General features: G+C 40.1%; 1 protein-coding gene across 50 annotated transcripts in view; it reads right to left on the bottom strand.

Annotated features, from left to right (window-relative positions):
* The window catches only part of LOC125711805 (latent-transforming growth factor beta-binding protein 4), a 68,105-nt gene that overhangs the window by 33,589 nt on the left and 12,214 nt on the right, over positions 1 to 22,302 (bottom strand). For 44 of the 50 annotated variants that reach the window (XM_048981170.1, XM_048981151.1, XM_048981155.1 and 41 more), the window contains exons 5-12: positions 21,227 to 21,295; positions 16,581 to 16,703; positions 13,087 to 13,251; positions 12,409 to 12,717; positions 5,599 to 5,706; positions 2,815 to 2,943; positions 1,951 to 2,070; positions 1,585 to 1,704 (exon numbers count right to left, since the gene is read on the bottom strand). In XM_048981170.1, the coding sequence (XP_048837127.1) occupies positions 1,585 to 1,704; positions 1,951 to 2,070; positions 2,815 to 2,943; positions 5,599 to 5,706; positions 12,409 to 12,717; positions 13,087 to 13,251; positions 16,581 to 16,703; positions 21,227 to 21,295 (1,143 nt within the window). The remainder of the gene's footprint in view (positions 1 to 1,584; positions 1,705 to 1,950; positions 2,071 to 2,814; positions 2,944 to 5,598; positions 5,707 to 12,408; positions 12,718 to 13,086; positions 13,252 to 16,580; positions 16,704 to 21,226; positions 21,296 to 22,302) is intronic. The other 6 variants (XM_048981172.1, XM_048981156.1, XM_048981165.1 and 3 more) reach the window with 1 other exon arrangement.

The raw sequence follows: 22,302 nt of genomic DNA, 5'->3' as shown, positions 1-22,302 counted from the left end.
TAAATGGGAAAGTTTTTTAAACCTGCTGAAAGATTGCAGAAACTCGCAGACGATGCGTAAACTAAAAATACTGAAAATGAACTTGATCCATAAAATCACACAACATATAAATATTAGTGATAAATAGTCATTTTTGTGCAAGGGCCTGCTATATCTTTAATATAAGAAGTCTTGGCTTGGGTATGCCACAAATCTTTGTCTGGGTAGCCAGCCTCACTCATGTGTTAGCTGACGTCGTGACAGTTCTCGCAGTAACTTTTAAACTTCAGGGTTTCAGTAATTTTGCATTTTTAATAACGGGTCTCAAATGTAGTGCTCCCATTGCATGCAGTAGTACCTTTGCACATACCGCAGCATTATTTAGATGAGTAGTATATTTTATAAAAAGGTATAGATAAGAAATGACGCAGCAATTGACATGCAAAGTGTACAGCACCCAGTGTTGGGGAAGCCACTTTTAAAGGGTAGCTTTTCGAGCTACAAGCTACGTTTGATTAAATGCCACAGCCAAGTTACTGTTATAATACAGTATAGCAGTTAGCTACGCTAAAAACTATAGAGGACAGTAACTAACTACACTGAAGCCATTTCATCCAGTAATATTTAATATTTGGGTTGTAGGATGCTCTTAAAGCAAATTATTAAAAATATGTGAAACATGTTAAAAGTAATATGAGAATCTAGATATTTTTTAGCAATGTAATGTCACATCACAATTAGGTTTCAAAAAAGATTTTTTGTATGGTGTAACCAAGAGTATTTCATAATTGTTGTGTGAAAATTAGTTGGCTTACAAAAAAAGACATTTTGATAATCTGTCCAAAAACCAGTTAGAAAGTTCATACAGCCGCTAACTGTAGTTAGCTACTCCCCAACACTGACAGTACAATACATTTTGTTTAGAAACCGCTAGACTTTTCAAGCTTTTGTTCAGGCTAACAGACTGTTACATGGTTGACATTAGGGGTGCCCAAGTATAATTAATTAATTTTCACATTTGCGGCCATCTTCCGGCCCTAACCCTGGCGAATGTGAAAGGGTTATTGTACTTCCATACAGCCGAGATCTTTAAGCTTGTTGCTGCTGCTCATTAGATGCATTCAGTGTCATTTCGTTAACAAGTCGTCTTATCGCCAGGATCATTGGCAGAAGTTGTCATATTGGCCAACTCTGATGATGAATTTTTTAAGCTTTTATCGGCCAATACCGGTGTCGTGCCGATAATATCCTGCATCCCTACTTCAGATCACTATCTTCAGGACAGTGAAACATCTTTGGTTGATATACACCCCTTTGTTCAATAGACAAAAGCACATAATTAAACAAGAATAATTAAAAAGAAATGTATGTGAATGTCATTGCTGGCTAGTCAGAGGGGCGTGAATGAGCTGCATCGGTTTGAACTCCTCCCACTGGAACAGGCACAACTGGAAACTGCCTGGGCTATTCTCACATTGACTGTTAACACAGGGGCTGGGATTCTGCTGACACTCATCAACATCTGTGAGGAAGAAGACGGCTTTACATTTATACTCATCCTCAGGAAATCTACCTACAAATACTCTCGAGGAGGCGAGAAATTACCCTGGCATTGTTGGTTCTTCAGTTCAAATCCTGGTCTGCATGGAACACACCTAAAGGAGCCTTTTGTATTTACACACTCTTGACCGGGACACTGCAGGTCATTCTTACACTCATTAATATCTGAAACAAACACAGACACAACACAAACAAAGATTACACACTAAGTGAGCATAAATGCCTTTTCACCTTTTTCTCTAAAGTCAGGGTGATGTGGTGTCGCAGTGGGTAGCAGCTAGTGTGTGCAGAGTTACGTGTGTTTCCTCCCACAGTCCACAGACATGGAGGCAGTGAAACTGGTGTCTCTAAATTGCTGAAAGTTCTTGCTGCTAAATTGCTGAATTGCTACTAATTGCTGCTAATTCTTACCTATGCAGGTGTTGCCCCGAAGTTCATAACCAGTGAAGCAGACACAGCGGAAACTGCCTGGGACGTTCTCACAGTAGCCATTGTCACAGGGACTGGGGGTTCTTCGACACTCATCAATATCTGAGACAAGATGGAAGATGGAGAAGTAACCTCTTATCTCAAAACCTCATTGCTTTCATCACAGAAGTTAAAGACATTTTCCTGTACTGATGGTGAAAGTACTTACTGGTTGAGAACCAAAAATGTAACAATGTAACAATATTAGTATTCTAAGCCTATTGTGTTGTTACATTTTCCATTTAATAGCCACAATCCGTGTTTGTAGTATGTACTGTGGGGCTTCCCTTTCTCTCATGGCTTTGCAGTCATGCTTACTACTCGCTGAACACGTTCATGGCTCAATGTCTTGAAATGAGCACCTGCTACAAGTATGCTAAGAAGCTCGATGAAGCATTTATCTCTATGTTTTTGACTAACTTAAAATCTGTTCCAAGTCATATTATTCCAAAAATATGATAAAACTCAAAATAACAGAACAGCCCACATATGCTGTGGCCAAGAGAGTTTTAAAAGGTTATAGATGTGACAAACCACACTGGCACTGTTTATAATAATTCCTCTTTTATTATACATACTAATAACGCACTTATCAATTTTCACTATATTGAACACCTGTCTTTTTTCCACCCTCATCTATCACGTAATCAGTGAGAATTGATAATATTCCACTAAATCAAGTAAAGCCAAATAGAATTATATTAGTCAAGTCAAATATTTAACTTAGAATGAAAATGAGTAAATTTAAAACAAATTATTTGAAAGCATACTGTGTCTGACAGAAAACAAACCGTAGACTGGTCTCACCGAAACACCTCGTCCGCTGTAGGTTGAGCTGGTATCCTGTGGTACAAATACAGGTGTACCTCTCACCAGGAAGATCAACACAGCGCCCTGGTCCACATAACTGGGGATTGGAATCACACCCCTGAAACCCTACAAAATTGAAATTCACAGACAGTTCCTCGTTAAGATAATCTCAATTTAAGTGCAATAAAACATCTGAACAAGCGAAAAACATCTTTTAGCTAGTTTTATAGAAATGACAAATTACAATTATACTAGTGTCCTTTGTTAGCTGAGATGCAGTCCAGCCTCCCATATGTAGTGGATGGATTCTTATAGAAGCTTGAGTGCAACCATGTAACAATGTAAAAATATTCCCTATAATGAAGAGATACACTGAGAGGGGGAACAATCCTGGGCCCCACACTGGGTTGCACTCAAAGTTTTACTACTGGCACCCAGTGCTTTGATTAGCATATTATTGATGTTCCATCATTTTTAATTCCCTCTCGTTTCTCTATATGCTCCAAAAATAGCTTGAGTGGCCCACTTAGGGGGCCCCTACCCATGTCAGCCTTGGGCCTCCAGAGAACTTAATCCATGCCTGAGAGGGACATACTTTCTGGGCATCGTCAACTAGCAAATTCTGAATTCTTTTAAAGTTCATAAGCGGTTCAATTCAAATCAGAACACAATACCAGATTGTCCTTGTTTTAAAGGGAAGCTCTGTGTAAACTGACTGCAGTTAGACTCACTTGAAATGCCTTTTACACTTGTCTCAATATAATTTAATTAGAAAATGCAGCATTTCAGCATTTCCTTTGCTGATATCAAAACGGCATTACACATTTATTCAAATCCAATGTGTAATAATAATAATAATAATAATAATAATAATAATAATAATAATCATCATCATCATCATCATCTCTTCAGCAACACATCAACACAGGGTGAATCAAATGTGAGGAAGGAAAAGGAATGTTATTTCAGGATGGGATTGGAGACAGTGGAAGGAAGGGAAAAATGGCTGTTATTCTGGGGGAAAACAGACACATCTTGATAAATCCTATATGTAGCATTTAAGAAACAGGAATATATAAGCTGAGTCTACTTTTCCCCACCCAAGGATGATCGCATCGTCACATGCTTAGTCTTACAACATGTTATGCATAACATTGGCCCAGTTTACACTTGGTTTTAATATGCAATCGGATGATGAGTAAATATCTAGGGTCCATCGTCGTTTACTCTGGTGTCTGTCGTGGTCTCCAAGGGACCCAACCAACTACTTGTGTTCAGATTTGTTACTACCTGGGTCACTTCTGCTAGAAGGTCAGTTATTGTAACTTCCTTATGTGGTCAGATGTGGCCCAGACCTTCTCAGCAAGTGGTTTGGGTAATCGGATCACGGTGCGTCTTGGTGGTCGTTTACACTTGTATTTAGCTCAGTCCACATCTGAGCCAGTTTTCCATGATGCATTTTAATACCAAGTGTAATCAGGTCAACACCTGCATAGGTAAGTTTATTGACATTATAGGCTGTCCCTATTCTAACACTTGTATGGGGCAGGTCATTTTGCTAGTCATTTTACTTTTTATAGTCCAAGGACTGTAACAGAAATAACAAAAAAAATATACACCAGGAAAAGTAGCCGCAGATATTTCTCAAATCCAGGATGGAGGACATATAATATATCAGCTTCAATATTAGACAATGCCCATAGCTGCACACAAATTTTCTTAGTATAATACTGTAATCAAACAAAGTTGTAGTTAATCAATGCAGATCTCAGGATGACAAACTTAACATCCAGATGCAACAGCTTCTGTGAAGCCCATTTTCCTCTCCAAAGGACAAACTGCTTATATGTGACACACATGTCCCACCACACACTTTTTTACACTAACTTCTATACTGCACACTCCTAAACTTATTCTGAATTAGGTTTCATTGTGGAACACAAAATTGCCAAGATGGGGTTAGTCTTGGCAAGACCTGACACAGAACTGGCCTTTTATCATGCTTGTAATGACTGTGAATCAATGTATTAACTTCTCTTTTGCAAAGTACAAATTGATTTAGTGAAGGTTTTATGACACTTAAATGTCTTTGGAAGAGTCAAAGGTTTCCCTGGGGCCAGCCATAGTGAATCACCTATGGCCATGAAGGGCACATCAAATTAAAACACTCATAGCATATAATATGATGCTGTGCACCTGTAAACTACAGCTTTGTGCTTTAATAATAAAAAAAAAAAAAACAGCTTGAATTAGAAATAGGACTTTCATAATCTATGCTTTCGACTCTCAAATATTTCAATAACATTTAATCATTTTAGGGTTTTTTTTACGGTTATATAACATTTATATGCCATTATTTTGATCCATATATCAAAAATACAATATTTAAAGCGGCTTCTGATCCAGGACTCCATTTTGAGAAAACACTACATAACCGTGTGTTGCCATAACCTTATTTGGTAATGCATTGACTATACCTTCATAATGCATTCATTATGCATTCACAAAACATTCAGTGCATTCATAATGCTTACATAGCGCATTCGTAATGCATTCCTAAGCAGCATTTAAGTGTACCTTAACAACCTGTCATATCGTAACAGCCTTAATATATATCAACATGATTTTGAATGTTCTGTGCATGCATTATGAAGGCATTATGAAGGTGCAGTTAATGCAAAGCATTACCCATTACTCCTACATACTTCCTTTGCTTAATATTCACCTTCTGATAGCAAAGCATATAAATATTGTAACTGCTCTTGCTGATGTGGCTGGTACCTGGTCTTGGCTGGACTAGACGAGGTGTCACTGCTGCTGGCTGAACAGGCCTCAGTGATGAAATCTCCTGTCTGTTAGCTTGATGGATGCTTTGCCTTTGAGTAGAAGCTGAAAAAGCAAGACGCAGAACGATTTACAAAATGTTAATTAAAAACATACAGTCCAGGTAGACTCCAGTCTTGTGCCCGTTGCCTGTGACAGGCTCTAGGCCTCCAATGACCCTAACTAGGATAAGTGGTTAGGTGATGGATAGATGTGTATATTTTCTGCTTAAACTGAAAATGTGGATGTCCAACCTCCATGTAAAATGCAGAGAGGGTGGGGTTACCCACTGTCAAACATAAAAAAGCGACTGTCATGGTCTGGGGTAACTGCTGTTGTCAGAGTTGATTTTTACCACATTCGTGGCAATTTTAACTAGTATGGCTATCATAGCATACTTCAAAGACATGCCATTCCTGCTGCATTATGTCTGATTGGGGAGTGTTCCATTCATCAGATAATGAACCAAAGCACATTTTAAGATTGTGCATGAACTGTCAGGCGAAGAAAGACAATGAAGGCCTTATCACTGCATAGGGACAGTCGAAGTGCTCGTTTTAAGGCAGCTGGCAGCTGGGCTTGATAGAGTTGGACGCTGTGTCATTGCAACCGGCTGAATTGTTCTCACAAATGAAATTTCCTGTCTGTTAGGTTGATAGATGATTTGCCTGTAGGCACAGGCTGAAAAAGCAGCATGCAAAATTGCTTATGCAATATTATTTATAAACTAACATTTACATTTCCACATCTTTCACTGAAATAAAAAAGTGGATTCTAATTCAAATTCTAATTCGATGGAAACAGGATGCTAAAAGAGTATGGCATTTTCAATTAACTTTTTAATTATTTTTTTTTCCCTCACTGAGCCACAAAACATTTAAGCAGCATTTTCCATTCTGAAAGGTACATCTTGCTACACTAAAATGTCACAAGGTGTACATCACCTTCCGATCTTGCAGTTTCTGCCATGAGCATATATCTGTAAATGTTCCTACTTGCGATTAGCTCTTTGAGTTCACATTTTAACTACATGATTAATCTGACCTAGTGAAATTCCATCTGGCTCAGAGACTGAAATGGCACTGCAAATGTCAAATTTGCCCATATTAAATAATTCGCTTATAATTAACCTGAATCTGTTATAAATCAGTTTACATCCAGTACAGCAAGGCAAACCCTCACCTGGAACCCACAGGGGAAAAAGAAAAATAGGACGACCAAGAAACAGTTGGCATTGTGACCTGGAGGTGGGTATCAAGAGAACGGGCAACAGCTGGAATGACTGGCCCAGGAATGAGGTGCCTGGAGAGACCTCGTTAGTGGCCAATACATGAAAAGGGCCACATGCATTGATGATGATGATGGTGATGGATCTGTTTTGAACATTTCTCCACAAAGCTTATTAAAATGAACCTGCTTTGCTGTACACTGGGTTCTGCAGTCGTTAGTGTTAATTCCACTCCATGTAATACAGTCACGTAACCGTCCATGAAATATTTAACGCCGCGGCTTTGATCAAACAATGAGCTGAAACTTCCCTGATGAGAGACAAGGTCCAGCAGACGTATGATCCACAAAGTGCTTTATTTTATCAAAACTTATAATGCAGTATTTAGTTTAAGGAAAATTAAACTATATCTACATAGTAAAAAGCACAGACTTTACCAAGCATGATCTAAAACCTGTGGTTCTCTCCCTGAATTCACGGATTCCTCCTCCTCTTCCCGTCTAAGAGAAATATGTCCATCTCACTCTCACAAACTGATACTGCGATAAGGTTCAGAACATTCATTCCATCCATTTTCTGTGCCCGCTTGTCCTATGCAGTGTTGCAGGGGTCTTGTGAATGACCCAGCCCAGGTCTCCAGCCCATGACCGGACACACGCACACAACATTCACTCATACATTCACACAACAAGAGTTCCAACAATTAAATCAAGTTAACTGTGTGGCACAATGTGCTCCCTGCTAATGTGTCAGTAATATCACTATTATGTGAATATTGCATGAAAATTGTAACATGACTGCAATCGCAGAGACAACAGGGGCTTGAGACTGACCTCTATAAGCACCCTCGAGTGCTCCAGTGGCACCATTTGCTGTGGGATAAGCCCTTACTTTCAGGCCCTAGTCTGTGTTCAGGCAAATTCTGGCTGCCTTGCTGTGCGATCCACTAGTTCTGGAGTCCCGAAACCTTCTCCTAAAGGTCTTCAACCCTGCAGAGCTTAGGTCCAGCCCTCATTTAACACCCCTTATACAGATAATCAGGTCATTAGAGCCAGCTATGCTAACATGCTACTGAAGTGCCTGATTATCTGTATTGGGGGTGTTAAATGAGGGCTGGACCTAAGCTCTGCAGGGCGGTATATCAGGATGGGGGTTAGGGACCCCGAAACTAGAGAAAGAACCCCTGACCCTTTACCTATTTACATGTGATATGAAGACTGTCTCCACTGCCCCAGTGCACATCCTGGGCCCTGCAAGGAGAGCGGCCTGTCACAGTCAGGGTAGTACTTTACATACCAGTGACTGTTATGGAGAGTCCCCAAAATGCCACTGGGAGGAACCTTGGCTGTCACGTCCGTGTTGGGACCTCTGACCATCTGGAAGCTCCTAATGTCCGGCCCTCCTGGCCCAAGACAAGGACAAAGGGGCAGACTGGGAAGGTGTAGCCCATTCCACTGTTCCATATCCTGCTTGCTAACCTTTTTGGCAGATGTCAAGTTTAGGGTCCTTGGCCAATATGCAATGGCAGCATGACTGCCTGGGGACAAGTACTGGAGGTGGGTGGGGGGGGGGGGGGGGATGGGGGGGGTGGAGCAGGGGATTCTTGGCTGTCTCCAGCTTCTTAGTCTGGGGAGGGGTCCTGTACTACTTGGCCCTCTGGCAAGCTGAAAAGAGGGACCTGCTGGTGGTACCAGAGTTCCAGGTGGAGGTGACCATGAAGCTGAGCCACTCCCACCCCATTTCTGGGTATCTGGGGCACAGAGAACAAACCTTGGACCGCTTCCATTAGCCAGGGAAGAGCACTGTCATTAAAGAGTTTTGTCAGTGATACCCTGTGTACCGGTGGACAGCTCACCATATGCCACCTCCCAGCCTCTCGGGGGCACCCCCATTATCAAGGTGTTAGGTGGGGCCCCTCCCATGTTCAGCATGACACTGAGTATATACTCATCACTGTGGACTTTGTGACCAGCTACCATCTGCACCCGTACTTCAATATCCAGGAACAGATTCGTCCCAACAGTATTTAGAATGTTAAATGCACCATGATACCTGGCTACTGACTGTTAAATACACAGTGATACTGATTGTTAAATACACAATGATAACCGGTTGCTGGGCTGGGCACAGTGTGTATTGTGACATTGCGGCACTCACGTAACAGTCACGACGTGAAAGGATGCAATGTAAGAAATATTTTAAGATTTTTAAATAATTTTATAATAATAAAGATTTCATCATTTGATATAAGATTAACACTGTTTAGGGTACAGTGTTACAACTAAACCAAAGAAATAATTGATCCATATGATAAAATGAGTTTGTTAGGTATATATTTCATTCTAGGGGCGGCATGGTGGTGCAGTGGTTAGCACTGTTACCTCACACCTCTGGGACCCGGGTTCGAGTCTCCGCCTGGGTCACATGTGTGCGGAGTTTGCATGTTCTCCCCATGGGTGTTTCGTCCTCATGCATAGCGAGTTGGCATACGTGGATTCATAAAAATAAAATAAATAAGGAACACGGTCTTGTTCATTCATTATTGTTTTGTTTTTTTTTTTTTGGGGGGGGGGGGGCATTCCCCCTTCCCCCACATTTCCAACACCCCTGATTGGCACTATAATTCCAGTCACTGCTGTCATTTATCAATTACTGCCACTTTAACCTCAAGACCTTGTTGTCATATTTTTATAATACTGTTTATCGTATGTATATTGCATATTGCATGTATATTATATGAATACTGCATAGATTGTACGTGTATTGCATACTGTGTTCGTAATTGTCCTCGCTATTCTGTTTATTTATTGTTTATTGTGTTTTATCATTGTTTTTTTTTTTTGAGTCTGCAGGGAGGTACGCAAGCAAGTATTTGTACTTGTAAATATAACAATAAAGTTTTTTTTTTTTACCCCCAAGACTGTGCCATTCCGGAGGGTCACTGTGAAGAGAAGGGGGGCCAACAAGGTGTTAAATGCCCCAACCAGGGGGCAGGACTCTCTCCCCAGGTGCAAAAGCCGTTCCCACTGCAAAATTTACAAGTACAGCGTCTGTTTTGTGCTACTGTTTACCTCCACTCCAAGATGCACAATAAAAAGTTTATAGCGCTTTTTTATTTTATATGCAGCGTATTTATTGAGTGGCCTAATTTTTTTCTTTTTATTAATTGCATTGGCTGCTGTAACACTGCAATAGCCCTTACGGAATTAATAACACACCTACCTAAGAATACATCTGGATAAGCTTTGGATTTAAACATCTGCTGTAATATGTTATTAACATATGTTGATGATCATGACAGGTCCCTGGCAGAGGCCATATAGGCACCTGCTAGGGGTGCCGTCAGGGACTTATTACAGTGGGGATGAAGTGGTTGTTACCCTCCCCCCAGTAATCAAGAGCAGCCAATATAATCCCCTGGACCCCTTTAAATGGGTGGAGACCTCAACCCCCCCGTGCTCTTGGGTGCTGTCCATTCAAACGGGGTGCCTGAGTCACCCTAAAGCGTGGAACATGAAGGAGAAAAATGCAGATTTAAAACTTTTACTATATTAATTTATCAATATAATTTGGCATTATATTTTCAAAATAATAAAAATCTTATTAAAGAAGCAAATCCTATTAAATAAACGATATTTTTGGTTTGCCCGGCGCCCCACCCCGAAACCGCGTGATACAATTAACGGTATCCAATTCAAATAGGCATTATCACGTCAAAAAGATCAAGGTCCTCCAGTGCCTAGGGGAGAAGAAGAAGAGGAAAGGAGGAAAAACTGGAAAAAGATAATCGCCACTAATGAGAAGAGCCGGTCAAGCCTAAAGGCAGCACAGGTGGTCGCCTAGGGCAACTTCTGACTGATCTGCCAGCCAATTTCACTTTGCCTCAGACAGGGGGCGCTAGCGGCAATGCTCACCTAGGGTGTCACATCGACTAGGACTGGTACTGTTCATGACAAATATTCAATTCATTTTAATGCAGTTCATTTTTTTATAGCGCCTTTCACAACAGGATCACCCCCAAGATGCTTGACAAGAATGTTTGGCAATCCATTATTACATCATTTATACAGATTGGTACATGAAACAGGGAAAAGGGGAATTTGGAAAGAAAGGAAGCCAGAACACAGCAGAGAAGAGGAACCAAAAACTGTCATGTCAGAGAAAAAAAAACATATAGTTTGCACTTACACTAACAAGTATTATACAAAACAGAAATTTATATATTATATGATTTTATGTGGGGGCGGCATGGTGGTGCAGTGGTTAGCACTGTTGCCTGACACCTCTGGGACCCGTGTTCGAGTCTCCGCCTGGGTCACATGTGTGTGGAGTTTGCATGTTCTCCCCATGTCGTCGTGGGGTTTCCTCCAGTTTCCCCCCACAGTCCAAAAACATGCTGAGGCTAATTGGAGTTGCTAAATTGCCCGTAGGAGTGCATGCGTGAGTGAATGGTGTGTGAGTGTGCCCTGCGATGGGCTGGCCCCCCATCCTGGGTTGTTCCCAGCCTCATGCCCATTGCTTCCGGGATAGGCTCCGGACCCCCCGCGACCCAGTAGGATAAGCGGTTTGGAAAATGGATGGATGGATGGACTGTATAGGTGTGCTGGTATGGTGAGTGGCAAACATTCTCAAAATTTTCTTTGCACAGGTAGATAAACCCTTTCAGTTCCCTGTAACCACTAATCCAGTTGAGGTTCTCAGTTTTATAGCAACATCTCAAGTCACAATTTGCCATCAATATTAGCTTCAAAAAAGCAGAATTATGACAAATTGATTCAACTGTTAAATAAATTTAATCCAACAGATAACCAGGTGACTGTCATACAGTTAATATATCACCATTATCTCTGTTTAAAAGGTTTGATTATTATCTAAGGTTGTTTTGTGTTCTTACATTTTCTATCACGAACAGGAAGCTAACAGGCCAGCTTGATGGGAGTATGATGATTAGCATTAACTGAAGGTACAGTCAATGTAAAGCATTAACCAATATTTTGCCTGAATATTTTTCATTTTTTTCAAAGGATTCCAGTTCACTGCAAGGCACACACACATTACACACACATTACACACACACACACACACTACACACACACAAACACACACACACACACACACACACACACACACAATGGTCTCTAGAATGTCAGTCATTTTTATCAAATTGCGGGGCCATTTGGTCCCCACAATTTAATGCATACCTAAACCACACACACAATGGGGATGTAACAAAAGGAGAAAAGTATAGGTGGGAACTGAATCAACAACCCTGACCCTGGGGTATGAACCAACTTCATAATAATGTTATTGGTTGCTTACTTGCAGTTAAGCTAATGGGTGTCTCTAAATTACCCTCGGGGTGGGATTTTGTGTGCGTATGTACTCTACAACTGACTGGCATCTTGTATAGGGTATACCTCACCCTTGTGCCTTACACTCTCTGGAATGGATTCCAAGCACCCCCTCATCCCCGACTAGCAGTCATAAGATAGATGAATACTAATAATGTACAGAAGTGAAAGCTGACTGAAGATACTCACATGTCAGTACTCGAGTTGACTGAGTAGTAGTCGAAGCATTGCTCAATCGGTCAGTCCTTTTTTGAGTAGTGAAAAGGTCAGTAGCAGATGATTGGGTCCTGGTCTGTGATCCCAGTATTCCAGGATTAGATGGCGGTTCAGGTACTCTCTGGGGGGTGAGGCTGTGATCCCTGGGGGGCTGAGCTTGCCTTTGTGGAGTCAGAATGGTCCTCTCAGCATCATGGTGTGCTGTCACCTTTTGATTAGGCTGGTGTGCAAATGGAGAATAATGGTAGCCTGGCCCAGCTGGACACGTCTCCTTAAAAGCATCTGCAAAGAAACACAGTGTCAGGTTTTGGCGTCTGTTTCAATGGAAGACCACAGCTTGACTTTAAGTATTCTTATATATATATATATATATATATATATAAGAGTATCAGAACACCCCTCTCTCTCTCTCTCTCTCTCTCTCTCTCTCTCTCTCTCTATATATATATATATATATATATATATATATATATATATATATATATATATATAGGTGTGCTGATACTCTTACTTCTTCCAACGTAATAGCTAAATGGTTAAGTGTGTTTTGTTCTTCAGGCTCGAACATGAAAAAGTTTCACCTCTAAATATAGTTCACTGTTTTTATCAAAAAAAAAGCTGTATTAGTATGAACATTCTGCAACACTGTACCTGAGCCAAAGTATGGGCACTTCTCACAGTTCCTTCCCCAAGCCTTGCCCACTCTACTGCAACAGCAAATTTGCTTGGTAATATTCCTCAGTATTGGTAAGGAACAGACGCCAGATGACAGTAAGCGGTAACACTGGCCTTTGTCCTCTGAGATGACCTTTTCTGCTGTAGTTTTAAGAGGGGAATATGGAAAATATACGCTATGTTATATGATTGACATAAATTTCCATTTTAGCTCATAGAAATTAAACATTGTTGTTGGGGTAATTTAAATCTGTGTGATGATTCTGCTTTAGTTACCTAATTCTATAATATTCTGAGGTTAGATACTCTAGACATCGCAATGTTTCTTAAGATCAAGTTAGGAAATTTCGCTTAATATAAACTAGCTCTGATAAACATTCCAGCATAATTTTGCTTCCTACTTCATTGGTTTTTCATTTACGCATACATATTTCTGACCCAAACATCTGCATGTTGCAGCAGAAATCAGATCCGGTGAGCCTGTGTCCACTGTAGCCTTAGGTTCCTGTTTTTAGCTGACAGGAGTGGAACCTGAAGTGGTTTGACGTGTTATGCATTCAGAGATGCTTTTCTGGTCGCCACTGTTGGTTATTCGAATTGCTGTATCCTTCCTGTCAGCTTGAACCAGTCTGGCCGTTCTCCTCTGACCTCTCTCATTAGCATGACATTTCTGCTCTCAGAACTACCGCTCATTGGATGTTTCTTTTTTGCATCATTCTGTGCCAACTCTAAGGAAAATCTCAGGAGATCTTGCGTTTCTGAAATAATCGAACCACCGCCTCTGCATTCAAAATCCATGCCGTGGTCAATCCACAGATTACATTTTTCCTCATTATGATATTTGATCTGTCCATTAACTGAAGCTCTTATCCTGTCTATAGATGGATTTTTGTATTGAGCTGCTGTCATATGATTGGCTGAAAACTCTTTTCATGACTGAACAGGTGTACAGATGTTCCTAATAAAGTGGCCAGTGTATGTAGACATATATAAATGTTTAAATGTCTTACGAAGATATATTTTGCGATGTCATAAACCATTATTATTTATGCTGGTATTCCTATATGGTCTGAAGCAACTAGATATATCGATATTTTTATAGCACAGACACATATTCATTTCCTAAGATGTATTTCAGGAAAAGCTGAATCCAGATGGCCATCTTTGACATTTGGTATGTAATCATTCCACAGTGCATGTCCTCTCAGTAACATTGATATGCATACGCGATCACAAAAATATTATCAGACTTGACAGTCTTGCAAAAATATTATAGTAATTAGTGTAATTACATTGCTATTCATAATTACTATTTTCATTGCAGAGGAACACATTCAAATAGCAAACATAAGAACATAAGAACATAAGAACATAAGAACTATACAAACGAGAGGAGGCCATTCGGCCCATCAAGCTCGCTTGGGGAGAACTAAACTAATAGCTCAGAGTCGTTAAAATCTTATCTAGCTCTGATTTAAAGGAACCCAAGGATTCAGCTTGCACTACATTATCAGGAAGGCTATTCCATACTCTGACTACACGCTGCGTAAAGAAGTGCTTCCTTAAATCCAGCTTGAAATGTTCTCCCGCTAATTTCCACCTATGGCCACGAGTTCGTGTATTTAAACTAATGCTGAAGTAACTATTTGGTTGAACAGCATCCAAACCTGTTAGAATCTTATATACCTGGATCATGTCCCCCCTCAATCTCCTTTGCTTGAGACTGAACAGATTTAGCTCAAGTAACCGTTCCTCGTATGACATTCCTCTAAGACCAGGAATCATTTTTGTGGCCCTACGCTGCACCTTTTCTAAGGCCACAATGTCCTTTTTAAGATATGGTGACCAAACCTGCACACAATATTCTAGGTGAGGTCTCACCAAGGAATTGTATAATCTTAGCATTACCTCCCTTGACTTATACTCCACACACCTGGAGATATACCCCAACATCCTATTGGCCTTTTTTATTGCTTCCCCACACTGGCGAGAATGGGACATGGAAGCATCAACATACACACCAAGGTCTTTCTCATGATCAGCTACCTTTATTTCAGTGACACCCATGAAATACCTGTACTTTATATTTCTGCTCCCTAGATGGAGTACCTTACATTTATCGACGTTAAATTTCATCTGCCAGGTATCGGCCCAGTCACTAATTAAATCAAGATCCCGCTGTAGCTGCTGAGCCACTAATTCAGTATCTGCTACACCACCCACCTTGGTGTCATCTGCAAATTTCACCAGTTTACTGTATATATTGGTATCCATATCATTTATGTAAATTAGGAACAATAGTGGTCCTAAAATCGAACCCTGCGGTACCCCACTATGAACGCAAGCCCACTGTGACATTGTGCCTCATAACTACTCGCTGTTTCCTATCTGTTAACCAGTTATCAATCCAGGTCGCTACGGTACCTAAAATACCAGTCGCTTTGAGTTTAAGTAGGAGCCTCTTGTGGGGGACAACATCAAAAGCCTTTTGGAAATCTAAGTAGATGACATCATAGGCCTTCTTATCATCAACTTCCTGAGTAGCTTCCTCAAAAAACTCCAACAGATTTGTTAAACAGGATCTACCTCTTCTAAATCCATGCTGGCTATCCCGCAAAATGTTATTGGAGTCCAGGTAATCTATCATTTTCTCTTTGATTAAAGCCTCCATAACTTTACCAGTTATACAAGTTAGACTGATTGGCCTATAGTTAGACAAATTACTTCTATCCCCTTTTTTGAAAATAGGCGTTATGAAGGCGTGCTTCCAATCAGAAGGTACCACACCTTCAACATAAAGCCACATTGGAAACAAGCGACACTTAAAGACCTTTTTCAGGTGCGGATACTATCCAAGACACTGCGTTAGTAATATCAGCAAGATCCTCTGGGTGTATTAGGAAGAACACATCATCCAGATTACCACTGAGCACAAGAAAGTGATTAAACTCTTTTGAATAAAGTCAGTAATTCAAGCAATAGCATGATAGCATGAGGCTAAGCCTTAGAGAGCTGGGGAGGATGCTGATGACAGTACACTGGCATGCGGTGGTAAGTGCTGCAGTTTGAAAAACGCAGAAGCCTTTTATGCAGGTAAAATAAACCAATCGAGTGCACATTTGTCTGAAAATAAAAGCCTTTTAAGACTCGATATCATCTACAGTCTGGTAACATGATCAGCTTTTGCACAGCAAGGGATGCTGTTCGCGTGCTTCACGCTGAAAATCGTACAAAATAAGAAAGCTGAAAAAAATCTTTTATTGCTATTTATGTAATCATTATTAATATTTTATTTGTAAAAAGTTAGTTGTAACATCGGATATGTATATTACACGGTGGAGTTCGTTAAAGATTTAAGGGGCAGTGTGTGAAATGCATGTAAGAAATTCCCCTTGACTTATTCATGCTATGGTCATAGAAAAGCAGCCAGCTGATGCATTGGCTCTTCGTGTTGAAGGATCTTTACTTACAGACACAGATTCGGTGAGAAGCATCCAGCAGAAAGCCCTGCCTGCAGACGCAGCTGTAACTCCCACGAGTGTTGATGCAATTCCCGTTTTGACACCGGCCAGGCTGCAAACACTCGTTTATGTCTATACAGGATAAAAACACAGTGATCAGATGTGTGAGCACATCAAAGGACTCTGTTAAATATTATACTGAGCAAGCCATGCTTCTATCCCGGGGCACAAACCCTTAGATACGAACTACATCCAAGGGCAGGCCCTGGATGTTCTGCCAATCCCGCCCCTCAAGCACCCCCCCAGCAGCAGATAACAAACTTTGTCAATTCGCTAACATTAAAAGCATTTCATTAGCACAGGGTATCTGGCTGCTAACTAGCTAGTTTGCACCAGTTTCACAACAAAAGTTGTGAAATATTAAAACTATTGTGAATAAATTATGTTACAGAATGCAACCAGAGGTATTCTGGTTGTTTTCAGTCATTCTTTTGCCCCCCCTAAGCAATGGGTACCCTGGGCCATCGCCTATGTTGCCTAAAGTGAAACCCAGCAATGCTACAACCTGAACTGCAAGTCTTTGGGTGCCTGGAGAAATGTCAGCTGGAAAAGTAAGATCTCTGTTATCCATTGTACAACCTTCGTACCATAGAAGCATATTCATTATAATATATATATGGATACAATTTATAAAGATCTAAGACTCAAGCTCACGTATGGCCCTGACCACATGGTTGGAAGATAGATGAACAGATGCTGGTATTAGCCAGCTGTGCAGAAGTGTCTTATCAGCACTGCAGAAAAATGAATACTGTCAAAACATTTTCAGGACCACGTGATAAAAGATCAACTATTAAAGTAAGTGAAACAAAATGCATCGATGTCCATGCACTACGTGCATTGCCAAACATCATTGGTAATGCATGGAACATCACAGCGGCATGTACAGTATAGGTGGTTTACACAGCCAAAACCTTCCTCCCTCTACTCTCTGCCAGAAACAGAATTTCCAGAAGATTCTTTGTAGAAAAGGAACAGTACAACTGAAACAGGGATAATTTGACATGATAAGGGAGGAATCAAGTTGAATCTCCAAAATAACTTAGGGTGCATGAAACTCAAATTGAGCAGTACACTGAAAAACTGAGCCAGTAGCACACTCCTACCTGTCTCTTTGTGAGAGAGATTACCTGCCTCACACAGTGATAGGTTTAAAAATCTGCTTCAGCTTCTGCCTCACCTTTAGTTTGCTTTAGGATGTCGGACAGCAGCCTCCATCTATGCGTAAGCTTTAGAGATTTGCACTGAAAAGTTTATCCTGACCTTAGCTTATTCATACAGTGCAAGATATTAATGCCAGATTTAGCAGAAACTCGTAATTTTTTTGGCAAAGCAAGCCTTTGTGGTGAAGGGTAGGTTTATAAGAATAGCTTAGAACATACTCTTCCAGCAATTACTTATTATTACTAGTATTATAATTGTATTATTAGGCTACTAAAACTGTATGCAGGTGACATACAGAAATGGAAGACTTACATTTAGCAATGAAGTACCAGCTTATAATATTGTCAATACAGGTACTTTATTCGGAATCCTTATTGGTATGAGCAAGCGGCATAGATGCGAGAGAATTTTCTTTTGATGGCACTGGAACCTCTTTTGAAGTTGTTGAGGTACAAAAGGAATCTGGTGCTTTTCGTCAACTGATATCTGTCTATCTTAATATCTAAGTACAAAGGACTGATCGTAGCATTGGTCCAATCTCTTTACCGCCCGTAAAGTTGAAAATATTCAGTGCACGGTATGTTTTCCATGAATAGAAAAATAAAATTAGCCACACATACAAGTTACCGTCCCTGTTGTGAGTTGAAGGTATTGCAAGGTATTGCAAGCTTTCCATGAAGAGCTGGGCCATCAAGGCATTGACTGCAGAATGTGACTTATTTTTCAAAGCTTTTTATGCAAGCAGATATTGAGCTTTAGTTGCAGGAGGCCCCTGTACTTTCTGAATCAGAAAGCCTTTTCTGTTCTTTACTTCAAACTGGTTCTGCACCTAGACTAGTGCAAGAAAGAATGTGAGTATATACTCTTGGTTATTAACTACTTCACATACTTTGCCCAAGTTACAACTTTGTCCAGATAACACAGACACTGGATGTATTTTTAATGACTTGGCATTGAAGCTTAGCTTCTCCTTCAAAGATTCCCAGTGATGAAGTTAGAGTGTTTATAATTCATCTCTTTGAACAGCTGAAGAAGCACTGCTGGCTCCGGAATCCTGCACTCATGGTAAATGGGAAAGTCGAATTTAGGACATTTAGGGTCAATAAAATCTATACAACTTGTCTTGTATATGTGCAGTCTTCATTTAAGCTGTTATATGGAAGATTGTAAATAGTATATTTGTGTCTTGATTACTTTTCTTTTGATTTAGTAAGAAAATCAACAATAGCGACTAACGGAGTGGCCTTGTGGGGGTTGGTTTTGTACATTCATGTTCATTTTGTGGGTTGTCTACTGAGTGATCATGTTGACTCTCGCAATCCAGAGATATGCCGTTTTGCTCGATTGTTGTTCTTTTTATGGAATGGGGTATGTTGCCTTACGTCCAGCACTTACCTAACCTAGGATTTGCTCTTGCCAAGACCGTGCGTTTAACAACGTTGTCATGGAAATGGACATAAGTAGGGCAAACATCCTTTTTTTCATGAACTATGTGGTAGATAGAATTCATATGCAGTATGTCAGTAAGCATAACTACATCGTTTTTTTTTGCTTATTGCTTTTGAGAAATTTGTGAATATGATAAAATGATTGATAAAAATCAATCTACTATTATTTCCTTGGATATCATTATTTTATTCCTGTGTTAACAATAAATACAATTTTAAAAACTGCAAATATGCTGAATTTTATCATGTTTTACATACAACAGCTGCTCATATAATTATCTGAGTATCATAGGCAGTATAAGGACTGCACAGAGTGTGCAGTAGTGTCCGTAGTTTGTAGGCTTCTGACTTGCTTTTGTTGGGAGATATATATCCAGATGACATGACAACGGGAGAATGGCACAGGGCATTTATAGGGACTGGAGTTCTTTAACAATGAAGAGAGTGGCTTATCAGTGAAGAGCACAGTGACATGAATGGGATACAGCGTTTGGGGATGTGTGATAAGGTCTGGCTGATAGGGGAAAGAGAAAAGCAAAAGAGTTTTTTATAACATTACTAATAGGAAACAGGTGAGCAGGGCTTGTCTCCTGAGCAAACAGCCAGAGGGCATTAGAAATATGCTACTTAGTATCATTTAGTTTCAATTGAATTTTAAAAAAATTGCCTGGGACAGGCTCCAGGTGACCCCGTGACACGAATCAGGGATAAGAAGGTGGATATATAGTACAGCCGTGGGAAAAATTAAGAGACCACAGCACAATCTTTTGTTTCACTCATTTTTCAATTTACGGGTGTGCATCTGTAATAATATGTTTTTTTTGCAAACTGCAGCCTGGTTCTTCTCTGTTTCAAATTGATGAAGGGCGTCTTCCTTGCTTTATGGGACTTCAGTGCTGCTTCTAGGAGCCTGATACGATCTGTCCTATCAGTGCACCTCACACCTGCACTTAATGTTTCCCATTCCTTTTGAAGGTCACTTGATGTCATTGTCTGATTCATGAGACACTGTCAGATAAGTTGACAGTCATCTCTGGCATTAGAAAGTCACTTCCACCCTCTACCTGGCTGGTTTCTGGTCGTTCCCAGTGTCTCCTGCTTCACCTTATGCTTGTGTGCTGATGAAATTTTAAATCTGGATGCATTCTGCTGCTTAGCGTCCTACCAGCAGAAATACAACTGAACAAATGCAGATTTTTTTAGAATAGAGTGGTCTCTAAATTTTTTCTGTGGCTGTATGTATAATGTACTGTATGTATAGATGGATGGATAGATAGATAGATAGATAGATAGATAGATAGATAGATAGATAGATAGACGTATTACATAATGTATGGCAGCATGTGCATGTAGTCTTTGTATGGTTGTATCTAACATACACAACATATGTACATATATGGCACTTGTGTTAACTACTGCTGTTGATTTGGGGGGGGGGGGTACTCCATTGCGAATGTCTAAAGTTTACTTGACACTGAAGCAGACATGAATAAAACAATGTGCATATATTACATGAAATGTGACTTGTGATAAAGCCATTGCTAATGAACCATTTCTTGCGTGAGCAATTTAATTGACCTTCCTTTTCAGGAGTGTGTCACATTTTGGTGGATTATCAATATAAGCAGTTAGCCCAGTTGAGATAATTATGAATATGGTTATTGATTCATACATTTTTCATTCTTCTTATCTAACTGTGGATCAGAAACACTATGTGTTTAACATAATCAGAATCAGAATCAGCTTTATTCGCCAATTGTGCTGGGGCACACAAGCAATTTGCTTCTGGCTGTTAGGGACTCTCTAGTACACAGACAATAAATGACACTGTACAAACAATAAAGAAGTAACCATTCATAAAATATCTGTTACTAATGTTTACGCTCAATAAGGGTCCCTTACAGTGTGTGTGTGTGTATATATATATATATGCATGAGTATAGTAATGCCGAGCGTTTTTGACATATAATGACTGGAACTCACCCACACATTGGGTATCATTAATCCTTTCATATCCCTTTGGGCACTGTTTATCACCATCGGTGCCATTTCCTGAAAAAGGTAAGAGAATTTGGTTAAAATTTGAATTATAGAACACCTCTTGTTTAAAGCAAAATGATATGTCTGACAATAATATTACAAATGTCAGGTCACATGACAGCTACATTCTCTTTAAAAAAAACAAGCAATGTTATTTATTACACAGACACACTCCTGCGATCTTGGGCTACTTTGGGCTGCATTATATTTTGGGTTGATTCCTGTTGGGGTCTGACTGACACACACAAGCACTCTGTCACCTACCTTCTGCCCTTAAACTGACCCTTTCCCTTCGCCCTCCCCTCGTCCCCTGACTCGGGGCACAGAAGTCCACACAGAATGCTTTTTATGCGAGAAACATTATTTAGAATGAATGTAAGTCATGTGCATATTCATGTTTTGCATGATTTCAGCGTGACTGGTATGAAGGTCTCAGTCTTTAAAAACATGATATATTACATCACTAGAAAGATACGGAAAGCAGAGGAATCTTGACTTGCCCCCTTGGAGTACAAATGAACTTAACAACCCTGTCGTTAGATGCCCAGCCGACTATCAGTCTTGTGACCTGGTTGTTGATCCACTGCCATATCCTCCAGAAATGACTTTTAAGATCTGGCCAGTGACAGTTTGTCTTTTTCAATGGGAATATACATCACTTGATTTGAGACTTGAGGACTGAAGGATCCCCAAGACCTAGATCTCCCACATGGTATTGTGTTAGTAGCATATACTGTAACATGTGTCTTGTCCGCCTGGTGATGTATTACTTTGGTTTTTAGTTTGTTATACCTGGGTTATGTAGTGAGGTGGGTCACTTTATGTTGATCTCTGTGTTTTGGATTGAATTGGACTGGACTGATCTGTAATATTCCCGCTAAATTATGCTTTTATTAATTCTTCTTTGTCTGAAATTGCTATTGTTATCAAACTGTGAGGTAGTGGTGTTGCTGCAAATTCTAACCAGGATTAGCACATACTAGAGTCTTATCGCAAGACCTCTGGCACATTAAAATCTA

This window comes from Brienomyrus brachyistius, chromosome 17, assembly GCF_023856365.1.
Source record: "Brienomyrus brachyistius isolate T26 chromosome 17, BBRACH_0.4, whole genome shotgun sequence".
In the NCBI taxonomy this organism is placed as follows: domain Eukaryota; kingdom Metazoa; phylum Chordata; class Actinopteri; order Osteoglossiformes; family Mormyridae; genus Brienomyrus; species Brienomyrus brachyistius.
This window is presented reverse-complemented; position numbering and strand designations above follow the sequence as displayed.